The sequence below is a fragment of the Bubalus kerabau genome, chromosome 11, assembly GCF_029407905.1.
Source record: "Bubalus kerabau isolate K-KA32 ecotype Philippines breed swamp buffalo chromosome 11, PCC_UOA_SB_1v2, whole genome shotgun sequence".
NCBI classification, from domain to species: Eukaryota; Metazoa; Chordata; class Mammalia; order Artiodactyla; family Bovidae; genus Bubalus; species Bubalus kerabau.
Window position 1 is genome coordinate 40,118,724 of NC_073634.1, and position 25,874 is coordinate 40,144,597.

The following is a 25,874-nucleotide window of genomic DNA, read 5'->3' on the forward strand; positions in this document are numbered from 1 at the left end:
ATGTTTGTGGCTGGTTTTCTCTGCCTAGATTTACTGAGAAGGGCAACTTGGAAGTCCTGCTTTTCACCATTCAGAGCAAGATGAGGGCCAATAACCAGAAGGTCTACATGCCCCGGGAGGGGAAGCTCATCTCTGACATTAACAAGGTACAAGACCCATCCATCCCGCCAGCTCTGTGGGCCCCAGCCTCCTGTAGGTTTTCTGGTGCTCTCAGTGGGTCTTGATTGCTGAGAGATCTTGGAAGACCCCTTCCTGGCCTGTCGAGTTACTGAGTGACAGTCGTTGCTCAGATAGTGCTCAGGATCAGTGCAGTGCTTGTGGTGATTTGGGGGACTTTACTGGAGGTTTGGGGGGATGTTAGATTTTATCAAACCAGGTTTAGCCTGTTTACCTTGCTACTCAGATCCACAGTCAGTTTACCTCTCATCTGTCCCAGGCTGCTGGCTCAGCCATCTTTCAGTTGCAGAGAGAATTCAAAACCTTATGTATCTGGAATCCCTAGAGCTTAGGGCTTAGGATTTTGACTCCTTCTGTCAGGGAAGCTGTCAAAAAAATTGTTTCTATACCTGTTATGTCTGCAAGTATTTCATTTCATTATTTTTAAGCAGAAACTTGAAAAAAATCTAGAACCATGATCAGTTGTACACATTTAGATATCTTTTAAGAGGACTTTGTTAAATAATGTGAAATAAGATATTTCACAGGAATGAATTTAATTGGTGAGGATTTAGAAAAAAACACTCAGATCTATGAATTAAAAATAAGTGGCTCAGAGCACAGTGAATGAAAGATTGATAATATGATTTCTTAGAAGAAGTCGTTTGTCTTTTTTATATGCTGAGAGCTGTTGAAGATACTTTGCTTCCTCTCAATGAAAGTTAAGAGATTTGTAACTTAAGTTACGTTGTTCCGTATCTTCACTGTTTTGTTTTCCAGATGTAACACAGGATCTTTAAATTTAGATAGGGGAGAGTATTCCCATGGGGCTCAACTGAGCGACAATGGTTTTTTTTCCTCAAGGCTAAGAGTCACTGAGGGTGGGAATGGGATTCCCCTTTTAAGTTCTTAGGTCTTTTTGAGAAGCACTGGCTGTTAACTGCAGCCTAGGAGTGGTTCCTTGAACGTAGCCAGAAACCATTCTCTTTCATTTCCATAGGCCTGGGAAAGACTGGAAAAAGCGGAACATGAGCGAGAACTGGCCCTGCGAAACGAGCTCATAAGACAGGAGAAACTGGAACAGCTCGCCCGCAGATTCGACCGCAAGGCAGCTATGAGAGAGACCTGGCTGAGCGAGAACCAGCGTCTGGTGTCCCAGGTCTGCTCCAGAACTGCGTCCCTCAGAACCTAGGCCATGCCCAGGGGCCTTCGGACAGCTGTTGTCCACATCCAGCATCCCATCTCATCCACTTCCCATGGAGAGGATGTTTATGATTTCCAATACAGTTTCTCTTCTACTATTTATCTAACTTTTCATAGATCTGGAAATAACTCAAACAAAGTTTGTTGAGAGCTAGTGGGTGTGTGTGACCATTCATATTTGTATAGTTTTTAAAATTTTCCCTTTCTTCCAGCCTTTGGCCTTCAAGGCAGCTAGACTGGCCTTGAAATAAATCAGTGGCTCCTTTTCTTCTTGGCTCAGCATAAGCCATCACCTGCTCCAGTCTCGTAGGTCAGGTGCTGCATACATGCCTCTCACCTCTGTAAAGTGAGGTGTCACTGGTTTGCTCTGGGCCCATGAGCAGTTCTGCGGGCCTCGGGGAAGGCAGAGGCCAGTGGGGTCAGGACTCTGGAGTCAGTGTTTGACTTTGGAGATCCCCCATCCCCCAAAATTAACAGGTGTGCTCAGGACTCCACTTCCATTTTCTGTTTCTTGGTTGCCCACTGATGGCTTTTGAATTTTGTGTTTGTTCTTTCTGTTCCCTTATCTCTTAGGACAACTTTGGATTTGACCTTCCTGCTGTTGAGGCCGCCACGAAAAAGCATGAGGCCATTGAGACTGACATCGCTGCGTACGAGGAGCGCGTGCAGGCTGTGGTGGCTGTGGCCAGGGAACTGGAGGCAGAGAACTACCATGACATCAAGCGCATCACAGCACGGAAGGACAATGTCATCCGGCTCTGGGAGTACCTGCTGGAACTGCTCAGGGCCCGGAGACAGCGCCTCGAGATGAACCTGGGGCTGCAGAAGATATTCCAGGAAATGCTGTACATCATGGACTGGATGGATGAAATGAAGGTAAAAGATATGCCTGCCTACAGGCTGGAGCTCATTAGTCAGGCCTCTCTCTCTTCTGGGCCCCGCCTACTAACCCCCAACACACAGTAATGCCCCTGGTCTAGTCGCCCACATACAGCCAGCAAAGGGCCATGTCACTCATGGGAAGGCTTGTTTGTTAAATGAGCTGTGAAGTGAGAAGTTGTAACAGGACCAGTTCCATAGCTGAAGGTCTGCTGCTGTGACTCAGATCTAATTTAGATAGATTCCATAGTAGGTGATCAGTAATTGTGATTTTCTGTGGTTTTAATTCTTTAGCATTGAGCCAGATCTCTGTCTCATTGGTCTATGTATGAGTGGCTCTGCTTTGGGGAAGGGCCCAGGCAGGTGGTATAGAAGAGCAGGAGGCAGCGTGGACAGAGTGCAGCCCTGCCACCAGGCAGCCAGAGTCCAGATCGTGAGTGCCACAGCTTTCCTGCCTTCCTCTGCAAGTGGAGGATGTGCTTACTGTCTCCCTCTTGCGGTTACAGAGAGAATTAAGTGTAGGACACGTGTAGGTATCATAGGACGGGGGTTGGAGGGTCTGCCAGTGCTCCCCTTCCGTTACTGACAGCTCTGAGTATGGAGTTCCCAGCTCCCCCCTGACCCAGGAGGAGCCCTGCCTGTCCTGTCCTCTGATGCACGCCCCTGATGAGAGCTCACTCATGCCCAGCCATTCTCCTCCAGCGTTCAGCCCTGTAGCCAGGGCAGAGTAGGGCAGTTTTCAGGCAGGACCATGAAGCCTCCTTTATCTCGCACACTGTGTTCGTTTCCAAGCTTGACCTCCTGTGAGATTTCCTTCCTGGGATGTAAGCCCTTGTCTTGTGCTTACCTCTTGAACTGTTCCTGGCAGGGGGAGCAAGGTCACTTTATACCAATAGTTTTTCCCTTTTATGGTCCCAGATTTGTGATGTTCTCATATATGTTCTCATTAATCTTAACCACCTAAAATAGAAATGTTCATAAAATCTAGCAGAGAGGTGCTTTGCACTTTAGAATTCATCCTCCACTTTGTAACTCAGATTGGGCCAGAGATGATCTCATAAGTAAGAGTGAAGTAGAAATTCCATCTGGAGAGGATGTCTGATGAGACCACCCTTCTCCCCAAATTGGGGTGATGGAAGAAATGCAAGAAAATGTTAGCCTGTTCAAACTTAAACCTGAGACATTGCTTAGGGCATTGTCCTAAGGATGATAGTCACCTGAGCTGACCCTGTTCTCCTTACTTGATTAAAGATGTGGTCTGTAAGGAGCTTCCCTGGTGGCTCAGATGGTAAAGCGTCTGGCTGCAATGTGGGAAACCCGGGTTTGATTCCTGGGTCAGGAAGATCCCCTGGAGAAGGAAATGGCAACCCACTCCAGTACTCTTGCCTGGAAAATTCCATGGATGGAGGAGCCTGGTAGGCTACAGTCCATGGGGTCTGTAAGCTTTTCCACCTCATGCCTTTTCCCATTGGCTGTGTAAGTACAGAGGTATACCAGACAAGGAGAGCATCCAGTTAAGGGGTCAGCAGCTTTGAGGAGATGTCTTTAAACTGTGATATGAAGCAGCTGTCACCTTTATTGTCTTTTCTTGAATAGTTGTTACTATACCAGTTTCTTCTTGAAGGCCCAGTTTATTTCATACTGATGCCCCCTCCCTTCCATTTTTTTTTTCCCCTATTCTATACTTTTTAGTGTAGGTTTGACTTCTTATTCAACATAAATGATCATTAGTTTGTTACGTCTCTCCTGCTGCTCTTGGATTTGTTTTGCTCTGATTTTCTTGCCATCATCTTCCTTTAAAGATACGGGGAGGGTGGCTGGAGGGACGGTACAGCTTGGCTGCTGGCTCACATCCTGTCCACAGATTATGAGACACTGAAATCCAGGCTGTGCTCACGGTTGTCTTCTCTGTGCCTCTTGTGTACAGGTGCTGTTATTGTCTCAAGACTATGGCAAACACTTGCTCGGCGTGGAAGACCTGTTACAGAAGCATGCCCTGGTTGAAGCAGACATTGGCATCCAGGCAGAGCGGGTGAGAGGTGTCAACGCTTCTGCCCAGAAGTTCGCAACCGACGGGGAAGGTAAGGATGGACCAACCCCAACGGTACCTCCTCATCACCAGAGGCCCGTCTCTAGAGACTTGGATGAGCTATGTGTGGTAGTGCAGCCTTGAAAGGTACCAGCCATTTGTGGGTTCCCAGTGGGCCGTGTTGGGGATATAACATGATGCTGTAGGGTGGCCTTCTGAACACTTATAACTCCTTCTTTCTTGTCTGAAATGGACCTATCTTTCCCTTCAGTACCCAAGTGCTACTTGCTTACGTTGGGCAGCGAACTTTGCCAGACCACACTCTGCACACCCACTGCCTGGCATGGCTCTCTTGGCTTTCACACCTGGCCATGCAGATATTTGTTCTAAGTTTGTTTGGAAAGGATTGGTTTTGTGCACGTTCAGAAACATTTAAATGCAGCTGCCTTCTTGCTTATAGTTTGCCTCATTTTTTGGTTCCTAAGTGACCCAAAAGAAAATAATACTTGGGGGGAAAAAAATAACATTGCTCCTCTCTCCTCTACCAATCAAGATTCTAGAAGGTGGCCCTGCACTTTGCATGAATGGGGGACCTAGGAACGAGAACAGGGGTGTAGCCGACTGCCTGTCTGTGCACGGGAGCCCATGCTACTACTGTCACACCCATGTGCCCGCCTTGATGTTACACAGGTTACAAGCCCTGCGACCCCCAGGTAATCCGAGACAGAGTGGCCCACATGGAGTTCTGTTACCAAGAACTTTGCCAGCTGGCAGCTGAGCGCCGGGCCCGCCTGGAAGAGTCCCGTCGCCTCTGGAAGTTCTTCTGGGAGATGGCAGAGGAGGAGGGCTGGATCCGGGAGAAGGAGAAGATCCTGTCCTCTGATGACTATGGCAAGGACCTCACAAGCGTCATGCGCCTGCTCAGCAAGCACCGGGCATTCGAAGATGAGATGAGCGGCCGCAGTGGCCACTTCGAGCAAGCCATCAAGGAGGGCGAAGACATGATCGCCGAGGAGCACTTCGGGTCAGAGAAGATCCGGGAGCGGATTGCCTACATCCGCGAGCAGTGGGCCCACCTGGAGCAGCTCTCGGCCATCCGCAAGAAGCGCCTGGAGGAGGCCTCGCTGCTGCACCAGTTCCAGGCGGATGCCGACGACATCGACGCCTGGATGCTGGACATCCTCAAGATCGTCTCCAGCAACGACGTGGGCCACGACGAGTACTCCACCCAGTCCCTGGTCAAGAAGCACAAGGACGTGGCGGAGGAGATCGCCAACTACCGGCCCACCATCGACTCGCTGCACGAGCAAGCCAGCGCCCTGCCCCAGGAGCACGCCGAGTCCCCCGACGTGCAGGGCCGGCTGGCGGGCATTGAGGAGCGCTACAAGGAGGTGGCCGAGCTGACGCGGCTGCGGAAGCAGGCGCTGCAGGACACTCTGGCCCTGTACAAGATGTTCAGCGAGGCCGATGCCTGTGAGCTCTGGATTGACGAGAAGGAGCAGTGGCTCAACAACATGCAGATCCCAGAGAAGCTGGAAGACCTGGAGGTCATCCAGCACAGGTGAGCGGCTGCCGTGGGTTCGCCCACCCACCCTCCCACTCTGCACAGCTTCAGTGACCAAGCAGGTGACCACTCTGTCGAATTGCCTTTGCAGATTCGAGAGCCTCGAACCAGAGATGAACAACCAGGCTTCCCGGGTGGCAGTGGTGAACCAGATTGCTCGGCAGCTGATGCATAGCGGCCACCCAAGTGAGAAGGAGATCAAAGCCCAGCAGGACAAGCTCAACACGAGGTGAGCGTGAGGCCAGTGGCAGCAGGCTGGCTCCCTATGCCCAGCCAGGAGGGTCGGGGTTGGCCCCTGAGCCTCATGGTCAGGAATTGCCTGCATGGGGTCACTGACACTGTGGCGCCATTGTCATGGCATCAGCATTTGTCCTTCGACATACCCTGGTTTTCTGAGAAGTGTCCCTGGGGGCAACGTGGTTCAGGGCATCCCTCCCCCATGTGGGAAGTGAGAGCCTGCGTGAGACCCATGCCCAGTATAGTGGGTCATGGCATCAAGGTGGCATTTCTGCTATCCCTTTTAAAGTGATTTCTGGAACAGGGTTTTAGCACATTTGAGATTTGTCCTGGTCTTATCTTTCTATTGAATAATATGTTTGAGTGGGTCGTGGTGGCAGCTGAAGCCTTGGGGTATGGGACATGTTTAGTAGGTGCAGCTTGGAGGTAAGAGGTGCATTGCAGTCAGGAGTTAAGTGACCTTGGGGGACAGATGTCTTGTCATTGCTCACCTTTCCTCTTTTTAAGGCCCTCTCCTTGTCAGGCTGCTTACAGATTAGAGTGTGTCCTTGAGCTTTTGCGATGGTGATACTTGGTGTCCACATACTGAGGGAGGTGGTTTTCCAAACAGCACATAGTCAGAGCAGAGGTGGCAGGAGAATGGCATCTCTGACCATCACTATGAATTTCATTGTCTAGCCACCGCTTTTTGTCCTGTCTCTCACACTGCCTTCTCTGCCACCCTGGCACCCACAGGTGGAGCCAGTTCAGGGAGCTGGTGGACCGGAAGAAGGACGCTCTCCTCTCCGCCCTGAGCATCCAGAACTACCACCTTGAGTGCAACGAAACCAAGTCATGGATCCGGGAGAAGACCAAAGTCATCGAATCCACCCAGGACCTGGGCAACGACCTGGCGGGTGTCATGGCCCTGCAGCGCAAGCTGACTGGCATGGAGCGGGACCTCGTGGCCATCGAGGCAAAACTGAGTGACCTGCAGAAGGAGGCCGAGAAGCTGGAGTCCGAGCACCCCGACCAGGCCCAGGCTATCCTGTCTCGGCTGGCCGAGATCAGTGACGTGTGGGAGGAGATGAAGACCACACTGAAGAACCGTGAGGCCTCCCTGGGAGAGGCCAGCAAGCTGCAGCAGTTCCTGCGGGACCTGGACGACTTCCAGTCCTGGCTCTCCAGGACACAGACGGCCATTGCCTCGGAGGACATGCCTAACACCCTGACCGAGGCCGAGAAGCTCCTCACACAGCACGAGAACATCAAAAACGAGATCGACAACTACGAGGAGGACTACCAGAAGATGAGGGACATGGGCGAGATGGTTACCCAGGGCCAGACAGACGCCCAGTACATGTTCCTGCGGCAGCGGCTGCAGGCCCTGGACACAGGCTGGAACGAGCTCCACAAGATGTGGGAGAACAGGCAGAGCCTCCTCTCCCAGTCCCATGCTCACCAGCAGTTCCTGCGGGACACCAAGCAGGCCGAAGCCTTCCTGAACAACCAGGTAACGTCCCTCACCGCTTGGCGTCCTCCCCATCAGGCTGGGCCTCGGCTGCCTGTGGGCTGCTGGTTTACACCTACTTGTGTGAAGTTAGAAGAGCAATGGGCAGACATTTGTTTTCCCTGACTTCTAAGGCACTGAAGCCCATCACAATGAAGGGTATAGAACTGAAGATTCCCATGGAGGCTGCCTTGCCTTGCAAAGTACAGTTCCACCACAATAACGGTCTAGGACCTCTTAATGTCTCATAGTATGTCATCATACTGTGATATAGTTCATTACATTGGCAACATTCTGAGATGTATTAATCCAATCTAAAAGTATTTGGGGGGAACTTTTTTTTTTCTGAATGGTTCTGTCTTCCTTGCTCTTAGAAAGGTCAGGGTCTTGATCAAGTGACACAATGCAGAAATTAGAGAAAGAGCTAAGGATGGTCACCAGCAGCAGGGTTGATAATGTCTCTTGAAAGATTAGGTTTGAAGTGTCTGTTGCTATCACCTTATGGGCACATGAGCGGATCCTTGTGGCTGATGCACAAACCTTCATTTACTTCCCTCACTTGCTTTGGAGGAAAAATGAGAGCATTTAACCACTTATGGGAATATAGTCACTTTTGGCATCTCATTGGAATTTTTCCCCACCTCCCAACTTTTTGTATTATCTGACTCCATAGATAATTTTAGCTAAGTGTGACAAAGCAGTTGTTGCAAAGTGTGTTGCAAGGAAATGGGGAAGACTGGTGTTTTTTTTAATATTCTGAAGGCAAGTTGTATCTCATGATTTTTCATCCTGCTGTGATTTTCCCTTTTTAATTAAGGAGTATGTTTTGGCCCATACTGAAATGCCCACCACCTTGGAAGGAGCTGAAGCAGCTATTAAAAAACAAGAGGATTTCATGACTACCATGGATGCCAATGAGGAGAAAATCAACGCGGTTGTGGAAACGGGCCGGAGGCTGGTGAGCGATGGGAACATCAACTCGGATCGCATCCAGGAGAAGGTGGACTCCATCGATGACAGGTGCGGAGTCCTGGGGCTCTTAAGGGAGTCTTGCACCCTGGGGCTCTCAAGCATCTGTACCATTGGCCAACATCTTGGGGGCTGTGGGTTTAAATTCCAAAGTGGGCAGGATATGGGCTTCTAGTAAAACTGAATCTACAAAAGAAAGCCTGAAAAGCCAAGCTAATCCCTAATCAAAGATTTATAGAGCTGGAGTGCTGAGTAGCAGTGGCGTATAAGCCTACCCTGTAAGAGGTGACACACAGCACATCACCCAGTGGGACCCTGAGAGCCAGACGCTTCCCCATCCAGCCAAACCCACGTTCACCTTCATCCAAGCAAGACTCCTCTGAGGTCTCAGGAAGGGTAGGGAAGAGGGGCAAGGTTTGCTTGTCCTGAGTACCTGGCAGAGCCAAAAAGGGAGCATCATTTAGGCTTTTACTAGAAGGCCTAAGGATAATGCTGTATTGGCATCTTGTTTATGAGAAAAGACCTTTTCCTCTTCAGCCAAGCTCTCTCCACCATTAGATGTTGTTGTTTTGTTTTTATTTTCAGTTCCAAGAGATTTTTCTTCCTGGCCACATTCTGTGTCAGACCCTCTCTCCTACACTCACTCTGCCTTGGTTATTTCTAAAGCGGGAGGTCTAGTGGATCTGGTTTGGACACACAGCCTGGCCTGGTTCTGGCCTGTTCTGGCCATCTCTCTCCAGGAATGGCCTGTCTGAGTCAGTCACCAGTTTCTGTTACAGCTGATCTCCTCTAGTCCCAGTTTGGGCCAGATTTACAGGCTCATTGTGAGATGATGTCATCAAGAAACAAGCTCTTCCTCAAGGCTCCTCTGACCTTCCAGTGCAATGAGGAGGAAGACCTGCCAGTGGGGAACAGTTCCTTACTTACCGTGTCCGAGAGGGTGTCCTGGGACCCTGGGCCACACAAACGTGCCATGATCTGCAGTGGAGAGGGGACCAACTCGTTACCCATAAAGATTGTGCTCCTGGCTTTAGCCAGTCCTGTGCACTGATTCAGATCCTAAACCATATGCTCTAAGGATGGTACTGTGGGAATAGGATATAAGGCAGATTATAATTTTGCATCTGTTGCTTTTAAAACAGCTACAAAAAAAAAATCTCTCCACCTTCAAATGAGTATGAGAAACAAGGATTGAGTAAGACAGTTTTAACAAGGAGAAAAGAATTTCATTTTCTCCTGGTGTTAAATCTCACTATTTTGTAAACATGATATCCCACGTTCCTCCACGTTAGGTGCACACAGCTGGTTTCCTGAAGATGGGCTGGGCCACTGGGGACACTTGTGTTTAGGCGGGCCTGCAGCTGCCTGGCCGCTTCCTCAGTGTGTTGATCTCCCCCCACCCCACCCCCATGCCACAGCTGCAAGGGCTTGTTGGAAGCAGGTGATGTTGTCAAGACTGGAGACTCCTGGATAAGAGAGAACATTTTAGCAGCTCTTTGTTGCAGCTTAAGCTTCCTTTTGTCCTTGACTCAGAGCCTGGGTGCCTGGGGTTCCAAGGCCTCCTGGGGATTTCTGTTGTTAAAAGCAGTGGGAAGAGGATCCTCTGCTGTCCTTAAGCTTAACGGAGAGAGAAGGGGGCGGGGCTTTCTGGTGATTTACCCTCAGAAGGATTACATTTTCTAACTTTCCTCAGCATATGTTCCCCGAATTCTGGTTTCACTTTAATATCCCCAGAGACCTCAAAATCTGAAACTTGACCCCAGAGGATACTGGTCTGTTATAAAAATATACAAATCTGAGTTCCAGGTGCTGTCGGAGCATGAGCTAAGTAAATATCTGAACCTTCGGGATCTGATCCCCATCCAGAAACATTCTGACGCTCCCATGAAGCTATTTTTGTAGAATGCAAAATCATTATAACGTACTTACATTCCAGAAATCTTATCGATTACCGCTGAGTTTGTTGAAATGAAAAAGTGCTAGAACAAAGACACTGACTTATCAGATGTGGGTAGGGTTTGAGTGGCCTTTATAGTGCCTTTGACGTGGTGGGAAGGAGCCTGCAGTCCAAGCCTGCTCAAGGGGAGTAGGAACGTGTGAGCTTCCTGGCTCAGAGGGAAATTCTAGCCACAGTGCAGTCCTGGGAGAAAAGTAAATCTGTCCAGTTTCATCAAGCCAGACCCTATCTCACATGGGAACAAAACTTAAAAATTACCAGCATGCTTTACTCATTTACCTGTGGTTCTTCACTTTTCATAAGAACCAGAGTTGAACCTAGTATCTGCCTCTTGTGTTGAGGAGCTTTTGAGTCTCATTATAGGGCTAGGAGGTGCGGAATGGAAAGAAAGCAAGAAATTTAACCTTATCCCAAACAGCACTCTAAAGAGTAAAAGAAACTATGGCCAAGTTTTGGAAGGTCCTTCTCTTTAATTAAATCCATGATCCAACCTTGAAGGACCTCCCTGAGTTTCACTTCCCATGAACACCAGGGTGGAGAAAAATTGTCCAGGTAGAAATCTGTTGGGCATGTGTGAATCTTTATTTTATAAGAGATACAGTCAAGATTCCTTCTGGTGGTATTTCTCTCTATGTTGAATTTTCTTAGTGTCTGAGGTTATTTTTAGCTGTTACTTCAGTGAGCTTCAAGGTTGCATGACCTGTTTTAACCGCCCGTGTCTCTGATTACTCCTTGCCATGACAGCATTTTTGTGTGATGCTCGGGAAAGAAATGAGATCTTTTCTTCAAGGCCTTTGACTCAAAGCAGAACTCTTGCATTTGTGACTTAACTCCAACTCAGATTACCTTCCTCTGGAAAACTTGCTCTATTTTTCTTAAACCCCCGTACAAACAGTGACTGGAACTTGAGGGTTGGGAACTTGAAGGACTTTGCTTGACATTCCTTCCCCACCCACGTTTTTAGAAGACTAATTCCTTTAATCCGAAATCACAATCTTGAAAAAAAAATTTTTTTAAGTTTTCATCTTTGAGAAAGGATCGCACTGAAGTAAAGGGATTTAGGCCTTTTAAAATGATTATTATAAAAGTCACAGTGTTAAAAATGTGGGGGTAGAGGGTGGAAACTACTACCTTTTAATCTCACCCTTAGCACATGCCACTTTGGTTTTTGCTTTCTAATCTGTGCCTTGGAATTTTTTTTTGATCATTGATTATGCATTAACTTTTTGTTTTAATTTAGCATTATATAAGAAGTACTTTTCTATTGTTGCATTTTGCTTAAGTGGTATAAACGCATTAAGACCCCTTTTCCTGAAGCTACAGAATCTCTTTCAACTAAAAACAAAAAAGTAAAATGTTATCTTATGTGTTGAGCAGGTGCCTGACAGTGTTACTTCCACTCAGGCCGTCCCTGTGATCTGGGGCCTGAAGGGCGGTGCGTGGCTCCCTTGGCCGCAGGCAGATGGCGGCACCAGTGCTGCCAGTGTCCCCTGCCGTGCTTACCGCGAACCTGTGTGACGCCTGCACCATTACGGTCTTCTTGCACTTGAGGAAGGAATTTTAAAAGCCGGCCTGTAGCAGGTGCTCCCTGAGCTGCCCTTTCTTGGCTTCATGGAGAATCAGAGGTCATGTTCTTCCTCCTCCTGGCCATGGGGGTTGTTGGGGTTGGTCAAGAGATCTTGCCCAGACACTGCAGCAAGAACTTGCCTTGGGACTTGGCAGGAAAACCCAAACTTTCCCATTTGCACTCTCCCTTCGGGAGACCTGGGTTCATCCCTGGGTTGGGAAGATCCCCTGGAGAAGGAAAAGGCTGCCCACTCCAATATTCTGGCCTGGAAATTTCCATGAACTCTATAGTCCATGGGGTCACAAAGAGAGACACGACTGAGTGATTTTCACTTTCACTTTTCACCATTCTTCATACCCTGCACTTAGGCCAGCTGGCACTTGGGTTCCTTGGGAGTGTGAGGAGCTGTGTTATGGTGATGCTTCTCGATTCTCAGTGTAGTATGGCTCTTCTCGAGGTAATAGAACCCCATGAAGGCAGTAGTGTCCATGGCACTCACAGCATTCACGTGGCTCTTCTTCACAGTCCAGTGGAAAAGCCCCTGGGAGTGGAAAGAAGTCTTGCAGGGGGCTTCCTGTACCTCCATGGTGTGTGCCAAGAAGCCCTGTGGCTGCATCCGAGCTGTGGAGTGAGCGCCTGGTGTCGCTTGTCGTTTCACCAAGTTCAGCAGCTCCTTCTAATTCTTCTAAGTTTCTTGGTTAAGGTTTTGTGCTTTAACTTTTGGAAGCCTTGGTTACCCTTATGTATTGATAAAGATGGGGATTGACTAGGTAGACAATCTCACAGGTCTAAAAATTTTCATTCTTGGCTTATTGTTGTTTGGGACAAGTTTTTCTCATGATGAGAATCTTATCATCAGGAAATGTTCTTTGAAGCCAGTTACATGGTTTTCTGTATTTTCTTAGCCGTGTACATGGTCTGTCACCCAGGTATGAGCTTCCTAAAGATCAATTTTATATTTTCCCAGTTTCTAAAATGGAAAGATGTGCTGAGTGCCTGCCCATGGTGTCTTTCCCTAGCACCAGACTCACGAAGCTCTGTTGCTTGCATCCTGACTGGCTGTGTGGCTGGGACGGGTGTTCTGGCTTCTTGTACCATGGCTTACTCATTTGAATGCTTGACTCCCTTGTTTATTTTGTCTCCTTGACATAATCAAGAACTGTCAGCAGATTGTTTTCAACGCGTGGAGAAACCCAGAAAAGAAACTGAATTGTAAATTCTGTATTTTAAGAATTCCTTTTTTAAAAATCATTTTTATTATCGTTATAACAGACACAGGAAGAATCGCGAGGCAGCCAGTGAGCTTCTGATGAGACTGAAGGACAACAGGGATCTTCAGAAATTCCTGCAAGACTGTCAGGAGGTACATCGCCCTTTAACGCCTCCTTTCCTCTTTTCTAACAAGAGCCACCAAGCATTTGGCAGAAGAGCCCTTGGGATTGTAAAATGAACTGAGGCCAGAAATTCACATCACTTATATAATTTGCAGGTGGGGCAGTGTCAGTTCTCCAGCCTACAAGCTACCACTTAGAGTAAACAGATTATTACAGTCTAGAACTGTGCTGTTCAACACAGCAGATAATAACCACATGTGGCGGCCTCATTTTAAATGGAGTTAAGACTGTAGTTGTTCCATCACGCTGGCTGTACTTTAAGTGCTCAGCAGCCAACTGTGATTCATGGCTGCCATATTGTATAGACAGTGCAGATGTAGAACATCACCATGGTCAAAGACACTGATATTCTCAAATATTCTATAGCCTACAAGCATCTATTATTTAAAATAAGGCAGAGTTACTAGTAGGGAAGGAAAGAAATGAAAGGAACTGCAGTTGGCTACCGAGGTAAGAAGAAGGATTTCAAAAATACACACAGTTTTCTTACTCATTGAAGATCTTGAAATATCCATCCTTCAGTCTCCTGCCAAGAGCAGTAATCCTGATCTCAAACTCTTGAGTTTTAACATGTGGTATTCATCTGATGATTCTTAAACTATTTCATACTCCCCTGATACGTGCATAAACAAACTGGGAAAACTAAAGTTAGCCAGTAAAACGCAACCTCTCTGCAAGCTGGTTGGAAGGAAGCATCTAGCTGACTTAACATGCGTGAGATCACAAGCACATCGTATTTCACTATCCACCAGAGAACCATGGTGAGACTCGGTCGTCTCTAGTTTATTAGACTAAATCTCATCAGAGGCAGAAGTGGGATGAAAAATATCCAAGGGAAGCTGTAGGGATCTTGGGGAAGGGGAACTGGAGATGGAGAGGGGAGGATCAAGGTCATATGCTAAGAATATGACCAGACACTTCACGAATCCTTTGCATGCAGACTTGTAGCTGTGTGTTAAATATGGCTCTCATAACAGTTGAATCAGAGCCAGAGACAGAAGCAATCCTTCATGTCCATTAAACTGCTCTCTTACTGTGAATCTTAAAATGGGTGCTCCAGCAGCTAAACCTTACGAAGGAAGCAAAGCCTCTCAACTGTGTGGCTTAGGGTCTGTTGACGTTCAGGGCCATGCTGATGAATCTGGGTCACTGGAGGGGTTTGCCTGAAGCCAGACAGGCGAGGCCAGGAGTGCCTCTTTAAGTCACTCCCGAGCATGAATAACCCATTTGAATAGGATGCTTGTTTAAAGAGGCATTCATGTCTCCAGACAAGACCCAGGGAAGAGTAATGGATTCAGGGTTAGCTGTGTAGAGTCGCATGATGTGCTGCAGTGAATACCAAGTGGTCCTTCAGCCCTGGAGGGAGTGAAAAGTTGTCAAGAGACGTTTGCAGCCTGGGCTGTGCCCTCCCCAGATTGGGAGTCCCTGAAGTACCTTAACGTTGCCCTTGAAGCCCCACCAGTGACTTGTTTTAACCTCACATCAGATGGGAAGGGGGTTTGCTGGGGAAACCAGTGGGACCCCCATCCCTTTGCTTAAAGAACAGATTACTGAGATGAAATCCATTGACCTGAGCATGGTGAAATCTGGACTGAATTTAGGGAAAAGAATGCCAGGAAATAAGCAGGAAGTGAGGGGACAGAGGAACCTTTGAGAGAGGCTCAGCTGAAATTTCCAGCCCCTGATTTTCCATTCACATCCGTGTGGATTCATAAATAGAAACATGTGGGAAAAGTAAGTAGATAAGATGTAGTCCTTCCAAGTAGAATCACAGGAAATAGTTTCAGTAGATCTTTAGATCTTTGTTAATTCTTGTTCCAGATGAGTGTCCTTGGTTACAAGGAATTTACTCCCTAACACACACCAGTGACCTATAGGCACACCCAGAGCGCTCAGCCCTGTGTGATTTCCCCTCCAAGAGTGCCCAGAGGTTTTGGCCGGGCTTCTTTGTCCTGGAGATGATTTGCAGGTCTCTTTGTGACTGCTGTGTCAGGTCTCCCTGGCTTATCTATTTTTTCTTTCCTTGAACCTTGTTAAAAGTTAGTACAACCATAGGATCTGCTGGGGGTACCGCCTCAGCAAATATAGTTTACAAATAAAGACTGAATTTAGGTCAGGTTTGTCAAAATGTGTCAAAGTGTTAGTCACTCAGTCGTGTCTGACTCTTTGTGACCCTATGGACTGTAGCCCGCCCAGCTCCTCTGTCCGTTCAATTCTTCAAGCAAAACTACTGAAGTAGGTAGCCATTCCCTTCTCTAGGGGTCTTCCTGACCCAAGGGTCAAACCCGGGTCTCCTGGATTACATGCAGATTCCTTACTGTCTGAGCCACCTGGGAAGCCCAGTAGTTTCTACAAAGTGATGGAATTTAGGTCAGGTTTGGGGGCTTCAAAACCCTCGGTGTAGAAGTACCAGCAAAGGGTGCTATTATTATTAAGGAATATTCTTCTTTATTAATTTTCCATTATTTAGCCTCATTAAAATACGCCCGTTTTAAACCAGAATCTCTGAGAAGGAGTCTGTGGGTGGACTAGCCCTATATATGAAAACCTACTTCTTACTGTGTTGGTGGATACTTACAGAGCACCCAGAAGTCAGATTTAATGCTGCTGCTTGCTGTTGGTACTGTTCAAGGTCTAGGAAATCCAGGTGGTCCCCTTGCCACACCCCCTTCCTGGTTGATTGGAGGCTAGAGGAGGCTGGGTTGTAAGCTCTGCCATTGTTGCCACCCACCACGAATACCTTCCCGGAGGGGGAAATTCACTGCCGCAGTGCAGGGAGGATGAGCAGGGCCCAGCTAATCACAGTTATAGATGGCGATGCAAAGAGCATCATGTTTTTTGTGTTGTTATTTTAATATGATACCCTGAAAAATGAGTGATTTAAAAAGTCCTGCTTTTCTATTCTATTCCCTGTCTCCGTACCTCCTGTTTTCTGAAACTGATTTCTTCCTCCCCTGGAGGGCAGCATAACTAAACACGGTGGCACCGGCATAGCGGGTTCAGCGCTTTGCTTTGAGCTTAATCCAGTGATCAAAGCATTTGTTCCTATCCTTTTCCAATCTGCACAGTGTTGTATTCTGCAGAGAATGAGCATATTCTTAAATGACCTTTGTCAGTGCCCACGGATAATAACTATGGGTCTGATTCCAGAATGCTGATAGAGGTCTGATGAACTAGCAAGTTCCACAGCTCTGTCTCATTGTGCTGTGTCACATGCTGCTTTATCTGTAGGATGATGTGTTCAGCAAAGAGCAGATTTGTTTATAAGCCTCTGATTTTTATGTGGCTCCTTTTTCTTTTAATCTGTCTTGGGTAGGTGGTTATGAATAGAGCAAATATGTGGATGTCCTTTGCACTTTGGATCATTGCCATTTATTATGTTTAGTGTGCACGTGCAGAATACAGGGTAAAGTTTTTCCATTTGCTTTCCTCTTAACGTCTTTTCTCCTTAGATTGAATAGCCTTAGCCTTTCAGGCCTTAACTACTCAGATAACTGGAAGGGAAGTAGGTGATTCTTTTAAAGTAGGAAATTCAGTGCCTTGGTTGGTGTGTAACAGATCTATGGTCCTTGCTTACCAAGGGCTTTATGGGACTTGCCGTTTTTTCCTTAATAAAGAGTGACATAAAAAATCTCACTACTTTTGCTTTTGACCCCCCTCCCTCCCATACATGGTGGTTGGTCTCCTGAAAAGGGTAGGGGAGGGCGCCTGGGGGTTCAGCCACAAGCAGAGCTGGGGTCCTCCCGGGACCTGCATCCTCCTCTTTGACGTGGTTCCCAGAGAACAGACTTTGTGTTATGAGAGCTCTCTTATGGGGAAGCCTCTCCCAGCAGCTGCCCAAAGTGCAAGGGAATGGCTTCAGAATGGTTGGTTGTGTAGGGGTTTATACACCATTTCTAAACCCTTGGTGGTGGGCCCATGACACAGTTTGGGTGCAGATTTGTTATGGCAGCAGCTGGTGCAAGAGTGGCTTCTTATGGTCACATGGAAGAAGGGCACTGCCCCTGAAGACTTACTGGCTTCTGGTTCCAGGCTGACCCTGCGTTCGTTTGCGTATCTTCCGACTGGGCAAACCAAAGCTCTCTCTTCCTGGTAGGAATTAGGACCCTGGTGTGGCCAACTGCGGGCAGGTAGTGAGGAGCCAGGCAAGTTGGGATGAGAGCCAACAAGCAAAACGTGTCCGTGGCCTGGGCTAGGCTCAAATCTGTCAGTGGCCGGCAGCATCTGTGAAGAGGCTTCCCAGAGTTCAGATCCAAGCAAACACGCTGGGTCCCAGTCCTGTGAAGTGTTCTTGATCTTAGTCAGTCCTGTGAAGTGTTCTTGGTCTTCTACAAACAGAGGCTGTAGAAGAAAAGATGAAGGTGACTGAAACATGAAGGGAGCTAAGAGGGCATCGTGGTTGCCTCACCCCTATAGCAAGCAAGTTCCTCATGCTGTTTGTCATCCCCGTAGATAATGTCCGCGAAGAAGAGGGAGGGATGGAAGAGTAGGCACTTTGGTTTCTTTTATAGTAGAAGTAAAAGAGTAGAAAGATTACCAAATGTAGTAGAAACAGTTAATCTTGTTTAGCATGGTATAGCTAGCCATGGGCATTTGAAAAAGAAAGAAGGTTGTGACTTAGCTTGCTTAGCACAGAATTTTAAACACAAGTGTCTGGAGGGAAAGCTGGTTAAGAGTGCCAAACAGTTTGCAAGCTGGCTCAACGTGCTTTTTACACTTCTGGATTTGATGTTAGATGCATAGTTTGGAGCAGGTCTCAAGTACAGCATCCAATACAGTGGAGGTAGCTGTTGAGGCGGGTCAGAGTTGTAAAGCGAACGTTTGGTTGTCTGTTGACATGGAAACCTGGTGCTGCGTGTGACAACGTGACAGCTGTTTTCAGGCAGAGAAAAGGCTGATGTCTGTGATCACAGTCTCTGAACCAGATTTTTTTCTTTCCTAGTTGTCTCTCTGGATCAATGAAAAGATGCTTACAGCCCAGGACATGTCTTACGATGAAGCCAGAAATCTGCACAGTAAATGGTTGAAGCATCAAGCCTTTATGGCAGAACTCGCTTCCAACAAAGAATGGCTTGACAAAATTGAGAAGGTGAGTCTAGGGGTTGATGGTGCTCCATCAGTGTGGCTGTGGTGAGAAAACTAACTGGGTGGAAATGAGCTCCTTTGTATTTAGCATGTTTTCTAGCATATTTGAGTCCTATATGACCACATATGGGAGTTACACAGCCAGGAACAGTCCCACTTTTCACCTCCCAACTCCTACCTTCAAGCCAGCAAGAAAGGAGACAAGCAGAAACACAACCAGGTGGCACAAAATGCCTGCCTTATCTTGTAAAGAATCCTAGGAGTTGAGGTTCTGTTGTGTGTCTCCTCTGTTGCACTTGATAGACTTCCAGCCCCCGGGGCAGCATCCTCACTCTGTTGATCCTATTATGTGTGCTGGACTGTGGCAGACATTGAGTGGATCCACAGAACTTAGAAATATTATGTATTTTAAATTTCTCATTTTAATAATTTAAACTGTATTGTTTTGGCACAGCAAGATTCTCTGCTGTGTAACCGAACATGAATGTGACATTCCCCACCCTCCCTTCTCTTCCTTCATACACTATATTGTTTCAAAATCTTAACAGACCTTAAGTGTTAAGGTCTCTTGGGGTGATGTGGAAGGGGTGAAGTTTTAGGTTACTGGCAAAAAGTATCCCAGAGCTCCAGCCGTCACTTGGTGCTCCGTGCCTGTGAAAACCAGTCAGGCCATCACTGATTTTGTCGAGCAGTAATTCCATATAGAAAGACTGCATGTGTGCATGTGTGTATTTGTGTTCACAAATGTGTGTGTTGAGTGAATAGGTAACTCCTAATTTAAATATGTCAGGCTTGTTTTTCACAGTGACACCTGTTCTGCAAACTGTATTTATGTGTGTTTTCCAGGAGGGAATGCAGCTCATTTCAGAAAAGCCAGAGACAGAAGCTGTGGTGAAGGAAAAACTCACAGGTTTACATAAAATGTGGGAAGTCCTTGAATCCACCACACAGACCAAGGCCCAGCGGCTCTTCGATGCGAACAAAGCCGAACTCTTCACCCAGAGCTGTGCAGATCTGGACAAATGGCTGCATGGCCTGGAGAGTCAGATTCAGTCTGACGACTATGGCAAAGACCTCACCAGCGTCAACATCCTTCTGAAAAAGCAGCAGGCAAGTGCCTGGGCTGGCGCACCACAGGCTGTTTCCCTGCTGTGGTCCTGCTGGTCTCAACTCGCCCACCGTGTCCTCAGACATTTGCTTGGAGTGTGAAGGGATTTAACACACCCAGCACAGTGGGCTCTGGTGGCATCAGGGGACATTTCCAGAATCAATTTGGAAAGACACCATAGGAGTACTGGGGTCCATGCATGGGAGTATATTTTCATTATCATCTTAGTTGATAGATGGTATCACCACTTAGCAGTATGGTAAATGTTCATTTCATCTAGTTCCACAGTTTACTTGAAGAAAAGTTACCATGTTTGCATACCTCATTGTATAATGTCTAAATATGTGATAGTTATCTGAGTGGTTCAGGGCACTTTTAGATAATAAGCGAAATTTGGGGTTTTTGGATAACAATAGAGGCCTTCTCAGAGAAGGCAATGGCACCCGACTCCAGTACTCTTGCCTGGAAAATCCCATGGATGGAGGAGCCTGGTAGGCAGTCCATGGGGTCGCTAAGAGTCAGACATGACTGAGTGACTTCACTTTCACTTTTCACTTTCATGCACTGGAGAAGGAAATGGCAACCCACTCCAGTGTTCTTGCCTGGAGAATCCCAGGGATGGCAGAGCCTGGTGGGCTGCCGTCTCTGGGGTTGCACAGAGTCGGACACGACTGAAGTGACTTAGCAGCAGCAGCAGAGTCCTTCTAAGAGCAAATGAATTTACATTGATGAGAGGAAATAGCTGTGATGAGATTGAGCAAGCAGGTTGGTGGTAGTAGCTTTCAGGAGCTCCCCAGGCTGAGTTTGCAGTGTGTGGCCAAGTGCTCCCCCAGCTAAGAGAGCAGTCAGTGTATTTGCCAGCCCCTCGTCTCTGGGGAGAGCAGTGTGGCCTTCCCAGGGTTGTGTTTCCTGGGCAAGACACCTCTGCTGTGCTTTCACCCTTTCCCCTCACGTAAATATACAGTTAGGCTGTCTTCAGCTGATTATCAAGTATTTTTAAAAAGAAGAATCAGCTTTCTGATTAAAGCAATTGAGAGGAGATGGTTAACGTTAGCTATCCTTCTGGCCTAAAAGAACTGGAAACTGAAGACCTGACTCCTTCCTGGTGATTAAGCTGGTTTTCAGTGTCTTTGTAACTTCTGAACAGGCAGATGGAGACCATCCTTTCCCCGTAATTAATTATTTCCCCTGTCATATGCCTCTGAAGTTCCTAGATAAACTTGACTATTGCTCCCAAGTTTAAAAATCCTTAGAAAGGGAGGTTTTTGTTTTGTTTTTTGGAAAAATCAGCTGACAAAGTGGAGCACTAGTTGCTGGCTTGCTAGCCATGCAGAACCATTTCTTGGGCTCTCCATAGTATCAGTTAATATTCCCAAATCTTCTGTTTTGGTCAGTGCCAAAGGGGAGCATGTAAAATCACTGTCTGTGTTTTCTTCGTCTCGGGTGTGAAGATGGGTGTGTCTTCCATCTTCAGATGCTTGAGAATCAGATGGAGGTGCGGAAGAAGGAGATAGAAGAGCTCCAGAGCCAGGCGCAGGCCCTGAGCCAGGAGGGGAAGAGCACGGACGAGGTGGACAGCAAGCGCCTCACTGTGCAGACCAAGTTCATGGAGCTGCTGGAGCCCCTCAACGAGAGGAAGCAGAACCTGCTGGCCTCCAAGGAGATCCATCAGTTCAACCGGGACGTGGAGGACGAGATTGTGAGTGCCTCCTCGCGTGGCCGACCTGCAGCCCGGGTTCCCACTGCTGTACCTGACCTGCCTCGGTCCCTGGGTGGGCTGAGTTGTCACAGTGCTGCCCTGTGTGTCCACACAAAATACACCTCCAGATTTCTGTCTAGTTTCCTAAGGATAAATTGAGGGCTTTAATGCCCCAGAACAATCGTTTTAACAACAAATAATAGGGATTCCTGGAGAGTCTGGCATTGTGGATAAAAGTAAGGTCTGGAAGACTAGCCTGTACCCTTCATTGGATAAGAAGGGCAGGCTCCCTGGGCCGCCCCTCCCAGTGGGGTAATTGTTTATTTCTTCTTTTTTAAAGAATTCGTATTAAAGTATAATTGATTTACAGTGTTGTATTTCTGCTGTACAGCAAAGTGACTGACTTACAGATTATATATTCTTTCCCTTTATGGTTTGTCACAGGACATTGAATGTAGTTCCCTGGGCTGCACTGTAGGGTCTTGTTGTTCATCTCCCACTAGGGTTGAACATGTTTCCTCTCCCATACTGGCCTCCTTGCTGTCCCCTCCTGCCCTTGTCTGCATCAAATATTTGTTCCTTTTGAGTGGCCCTGACCACCTGTTTACAATTCCTTCCAGTTGTGGGTTGGAGAGAGGATGCCTTTGGCGACCTCCACAGATCACGGCCACAACCTCCAGACTGTGCAGCTGTTAATAAAGAAAAATCAGGTAAGCGTGTCTGCTGGGGCGAGCTCCACGGTAGGAGGCAGAGAAGGGGGAGCTCAGAGGACAGGCAGGTTCTCCTCGGCCTCAAGGCCTGGCACAAGCAGCGTGCTGCTGAGACTCAGTGAGCTTTGGGTGTGTGTTCCCCAATCACACAGACCCTCCAGAAGGAGATCCAGGGGCACCAGCCTCGCATCGACGACATCTTTGAGAGGAGCCAGAACATCATCACCGACAGCAGCCTCAACGCCGAGGCCATCCGGCAGAGACTGGCCGACCTGAAGCAGCTGTGGGGCCTCCTCATCGAGGAGACTGAGAAGCGGCACCGGCGGCTGGAGGAGGCGCACAGGGCCCAGCAGTACTACTTCGACGCGGCCGAGGCTGAGGCATGGATGAGCGAGCAGGAGCTGTACATGATGTCCGAGGAGAAGGCCAAGGTGAGGAAAGATGCTGAGCCCACCCCTGCACCCCATCCCTGCGCCCGGGAGCCTCTGACTCAGACCTGAAGCTTGTGCTGCTGGGGGTGGCATCCTTGTGCCACGTCTGCTTGTTGCCTTGTTTACGGGGGCAGCGCGGTGCACGTAAGTGGCTGGAACCTGGCTATTTGCCCCTTGGTACAGAATTTTCTTTTCTGAATCATGGTATTTATCTGCTCTCCCCTCTTTTAAACAGAAATTTGCCAAAGATTGTCTTTTACAATATAGTAGATGCTTTTGAGACAGTTTAAAAGTATTTGAAAGTACTCCAACCAGAATGCTATCATCCACATCTGTTAGATGTGGCGAGTTTTTCCAGCCAAGACACACGTGGCTTGCCTGGGCTTCGCCTCGTATGTCTCAGGGTCCTCGTCACTGCACCACCCTCATGGCCATCTTTCAGAGGCTCCTGCGGCCCAGTCCGCCTTGCCACTCCTGAGATGCTCCGGACTCCGCTGCCCATATCGCACTTGGGGCTTTTTTTCTCTCTACCAAGTCCTCCTCCTGCTCCCCTGTGCTGTGCAGTCAGCCGGTCTCGCTTTCAGGTAGCTTGGATTTGGGGGTGGGGGGCAGCTGTGGGTGTGACCGTCCCCTGTCTGTACAGGATGAGCAGAGCGCCGTCTCCATGTTGAAGAAGCACCAGATTCTGGAACAAGCTGTGGAGGACTACGCGGAGACGGTGCACCAGCTCTCCAAGACCAGCCGGGCCCTGGTGGCCGACAGCCATCCTGAAAGGTGCGTGCCACTTCATGAACGTGAGACTGGCCTGGCAGTTCCTCCTGGTCAGGGCCTCCTGCTTGAGTCTTTGGGAAGATTTTTAAAACAGACCCAATAGACCTGTGCTGAACAGGAAGGGTGGGCTGTTATGTGATAGGTGCTTGCTCTCATGGGTTAACTCTCTCCTGCTGGCCAAGCCCTATTGAGAGATTATTGGTGTCGTGAGTCAGGAGTGCAGATGGATTTGCATGGGTATACAGGGTGATAGGAGCACCTACGCTTGGGTTTAGAAAGTCATCCATTTTAGGGAAGTGTTGTAGTAGAGAGGTATGTGTATGCTCTTAGTCGCTCAGTCGTGTTTGACTCTTTGCAACCTCATGGACTATAGCCAGCCAGGCTCCATGGGATTCTCCAGGCAAGAATACTGGAGTGGGTTGACATTCCCTTCTCCAGGGGATCTTCCTGACCCAGGGATTGAACCCAGGTCTCCTGCATTACAGGCAGATTCTTTACCATGTAAGCCACCAGGAATTGCATAGTAGAGCGATGGATAAGAATATGTGGACTTGTGAAATAAAAGAGCTTCCCACTCTTAACTCTTATACTTTGAGTCTTGATAATGCCTCAGGAATAAGAAAAAAGTGTGTGGCACCCTGCCCTGTTACATACCAGACTGACACGCTCACTGCAGTGGTAGTCATTTTAGGCTTTCTCTGGAACTGCCTTTTGTGTCTCAGACAGACAGGGATCGGCTTTGGGCATTAACCAAGGCAAGTTGGAGGTGAGGTCCTTTGCTGTCTTGGGATGAGGCTCTTTAAGGAAGGTGGCCTTCCTCATCTCCAAGGCTGGGCATCAATGAGTCCTTGTCTGACCACTTACCTGCTGGAAGGCTGTCCTTGAGAGAAGTTAGAAGCAGGGTGGTGGGGTGGATGCTGCTCCCCCAGGACCCAGGAAATGGGAGCAGCAGGGCCCGCCTTCCTGGCAGGGAAGAGCATACAGCCCAGAGAAGGTCAAATGCATGCAAACGGGGATGTCTTCTGTCCCTTTGGCAATGTAGCCCCTGAGAACAGAGGATGGCTCCTGCATCCTAGGCTAATAATGTTTTAACGTCAAAGGAAATCCTGACATTCAGAGCCATCAGTGCAGAGCATTTCGATTTCTCTCCCCGCCCTCCATCATCACAGTCAGGGTGGCCTTTGTCCTTAATGACTGTGTTTTGTTACATGTTGGTGTTCTATTACCTGAAGTTGAGGTCAAAGTTGACTTTTATTTTTTGGGCTAACTGAGTTAACCTTCGGATTCCTTTGAGAAATTTTGTATAATGTGACCTCCTGGCATTTGCCCTCATTTGCTGTCTCCCTGAAGAAAATGTGGCATTTAAGATCCCCCCCATCTCACCCCGTCTCACTCCCCTCAGTGAACGTATCAGTATGCGGCAGTCCAAGGTGGACAAGCTGTATGCAGGCCTCAAGGACCTGGCCGAAGAGAGGCGGGGCAAGCTGGACGAGAGACACCGGCTGTTCCAGCTCAACCGCGAGGTGGACGACCTGGAGCAGTGGATCGCGGAGAGGGAGGTGGTCGCGGGGTCTCACGAGCTGGGCCAGGACTATGAGCACGTCACGGCAAGTAACACAAGCAGAACTCGGGTGGGCATGCAGCACCCGGCGGGCTGTGGAAGGCCCTTTGCGTTCCCTGTCTGTGAGCAGAGGAAACACCCCAGACTCGAGTCAGAGGTCATGGGGTTTCATTTCAGCTGGGCACTTTTATCATCAAGCAATTTGGAAGTTGTTGTGTTTGAATCTCTGTGCCTGCTCCTCTGGTCAGAGGAGGTGGAGCCGTGCCTTTCTCTGCTGCCATGAGTGAGAAGGAAGCCTGATTGACATGAGGCTTTGGATCTGACATCTGTTAAGTCAGGTGTTTTTCTCCAAAGGTGTTTGAGTGATCAGTAAATGATGTGTTCATGGTGGTCTCACTGGTTTCTTTATGCCCATCCCCATTTCAGATGCTCCAAGAGCGATTCCGAGAGTTCGCCCGGGACACGGGGAACATTGGGCAGGAACGCGTGGACACAGTCAACCACATGGCAGACGAGCTCATCAACTCCGGACATTCAGATGCCGCTACTATCGCCGAGTGGAAGGATGGGCTCAACGAGGCCTGGGCCGACCTCCTGGAGCTCATTGACACCAGAACACAGATCCTCGCTGCCTCCTATGAATTGCACAAGTTTTACCACGACGCCAAGGAGATCTTTGGGCGCATCCAGGACAAACACAAGAAACTCCCCGAGGAGCTTGGGAGAGATCAGAACACAGTGGAGACGTTACAGAGAATGCACACCACCTTTGAGCACGACATCCAGGCCCTGGGCACCCAGGTAGGCGGGGCGCCACCCTGGGCCGGGGGGAGGTTCTCTCTCCATACAGTGTCTTTGTGCCCCTCTCAACATCTCTCTCCCTCCTTGGCGCCTCAAGCATGCCTCAGAGAACGGCCCAAATTAAATGCACACGCGTGTGCACACACACACACACACGTTAGACATTATTGTAACGCTCCATTTAGGAGAACTTACCAGTCCATAGTGCTCTCTGTCCCATTTGCAGACACTGTCGGATGTCCATCCTCCATGATTAAGATAGTA

General features: G+C 48.4%; 1 protein-coding gene across 4 annotated transcripts in view; it reads left to right on the top strand.

Annotated features, from left to right (window-relative positions):
* SPTBN1 (spectrin beta, non-erythrocytic 1) overlaps nt 1-25,874 on the top strand; it is a 212,922-nt gene that overhangs the window by 167,287 nt on the left and 19,761 nt on the right. For all 4 annotated transcript variants that reach the window (XM_055540110.1, XM_055540109.1, XM_055540111.1 and 1 more), the window contains 17 exons: nt 29-146; nt 1,157-1,315; nt 1,933-2,235; nt 4,166-4,319; nt 4,958-5,828; nt 5,923-6,060; nt 6,804-7,560; nt 8,375-8,577; nt 13,323-13,413; nt 18,387-18,533; nt 19,376-19,639; nt 21,112-21,336; nt 21,957-22,046; nt 22,199-22,477; nt 23,121-23,251; nt 24,651-24,855; nt 25,236-25,610. In XM_055540110.1, the coding sequence (XP_055396085.1) occupies nt 29-146; nt 1,157-1,315; nt 1,933-2,235; nt 4,166-4,319; nt 4,958-5,828; nt 5,923-6,060; nt 6,804-7,560; nt 8,375-8,577; nt 13,323-13,413; nt 18,387-18,533; nt 19,376-19,639; nt 21,112-21,336; nt 21,957-22,046; nt 22,199-22,477; nt 23,121-23,251; nt 24,651-24,855; nt 25,236-25,610 (4,510 nt within the window). The remainder of the gene's footprint in view (nt 1-28; nt 147-1,156; nt 1,316-1,932; nt 2,236-4,165; nt 4,320-4,957; nt 5,829-5,922; nt 6,061-6,803; nt 7,561-8,374; nt 8,578-13,322; nt 13,414-18,386; nt 18,534-19,375; nt 19,640-21,111; nt 21,337-21,956; nt 22,047-22,198; nt 22,478-23,120; nt 23,252-24,650; nt 24,856-25,235; nt 25,611-25,874) is intronic.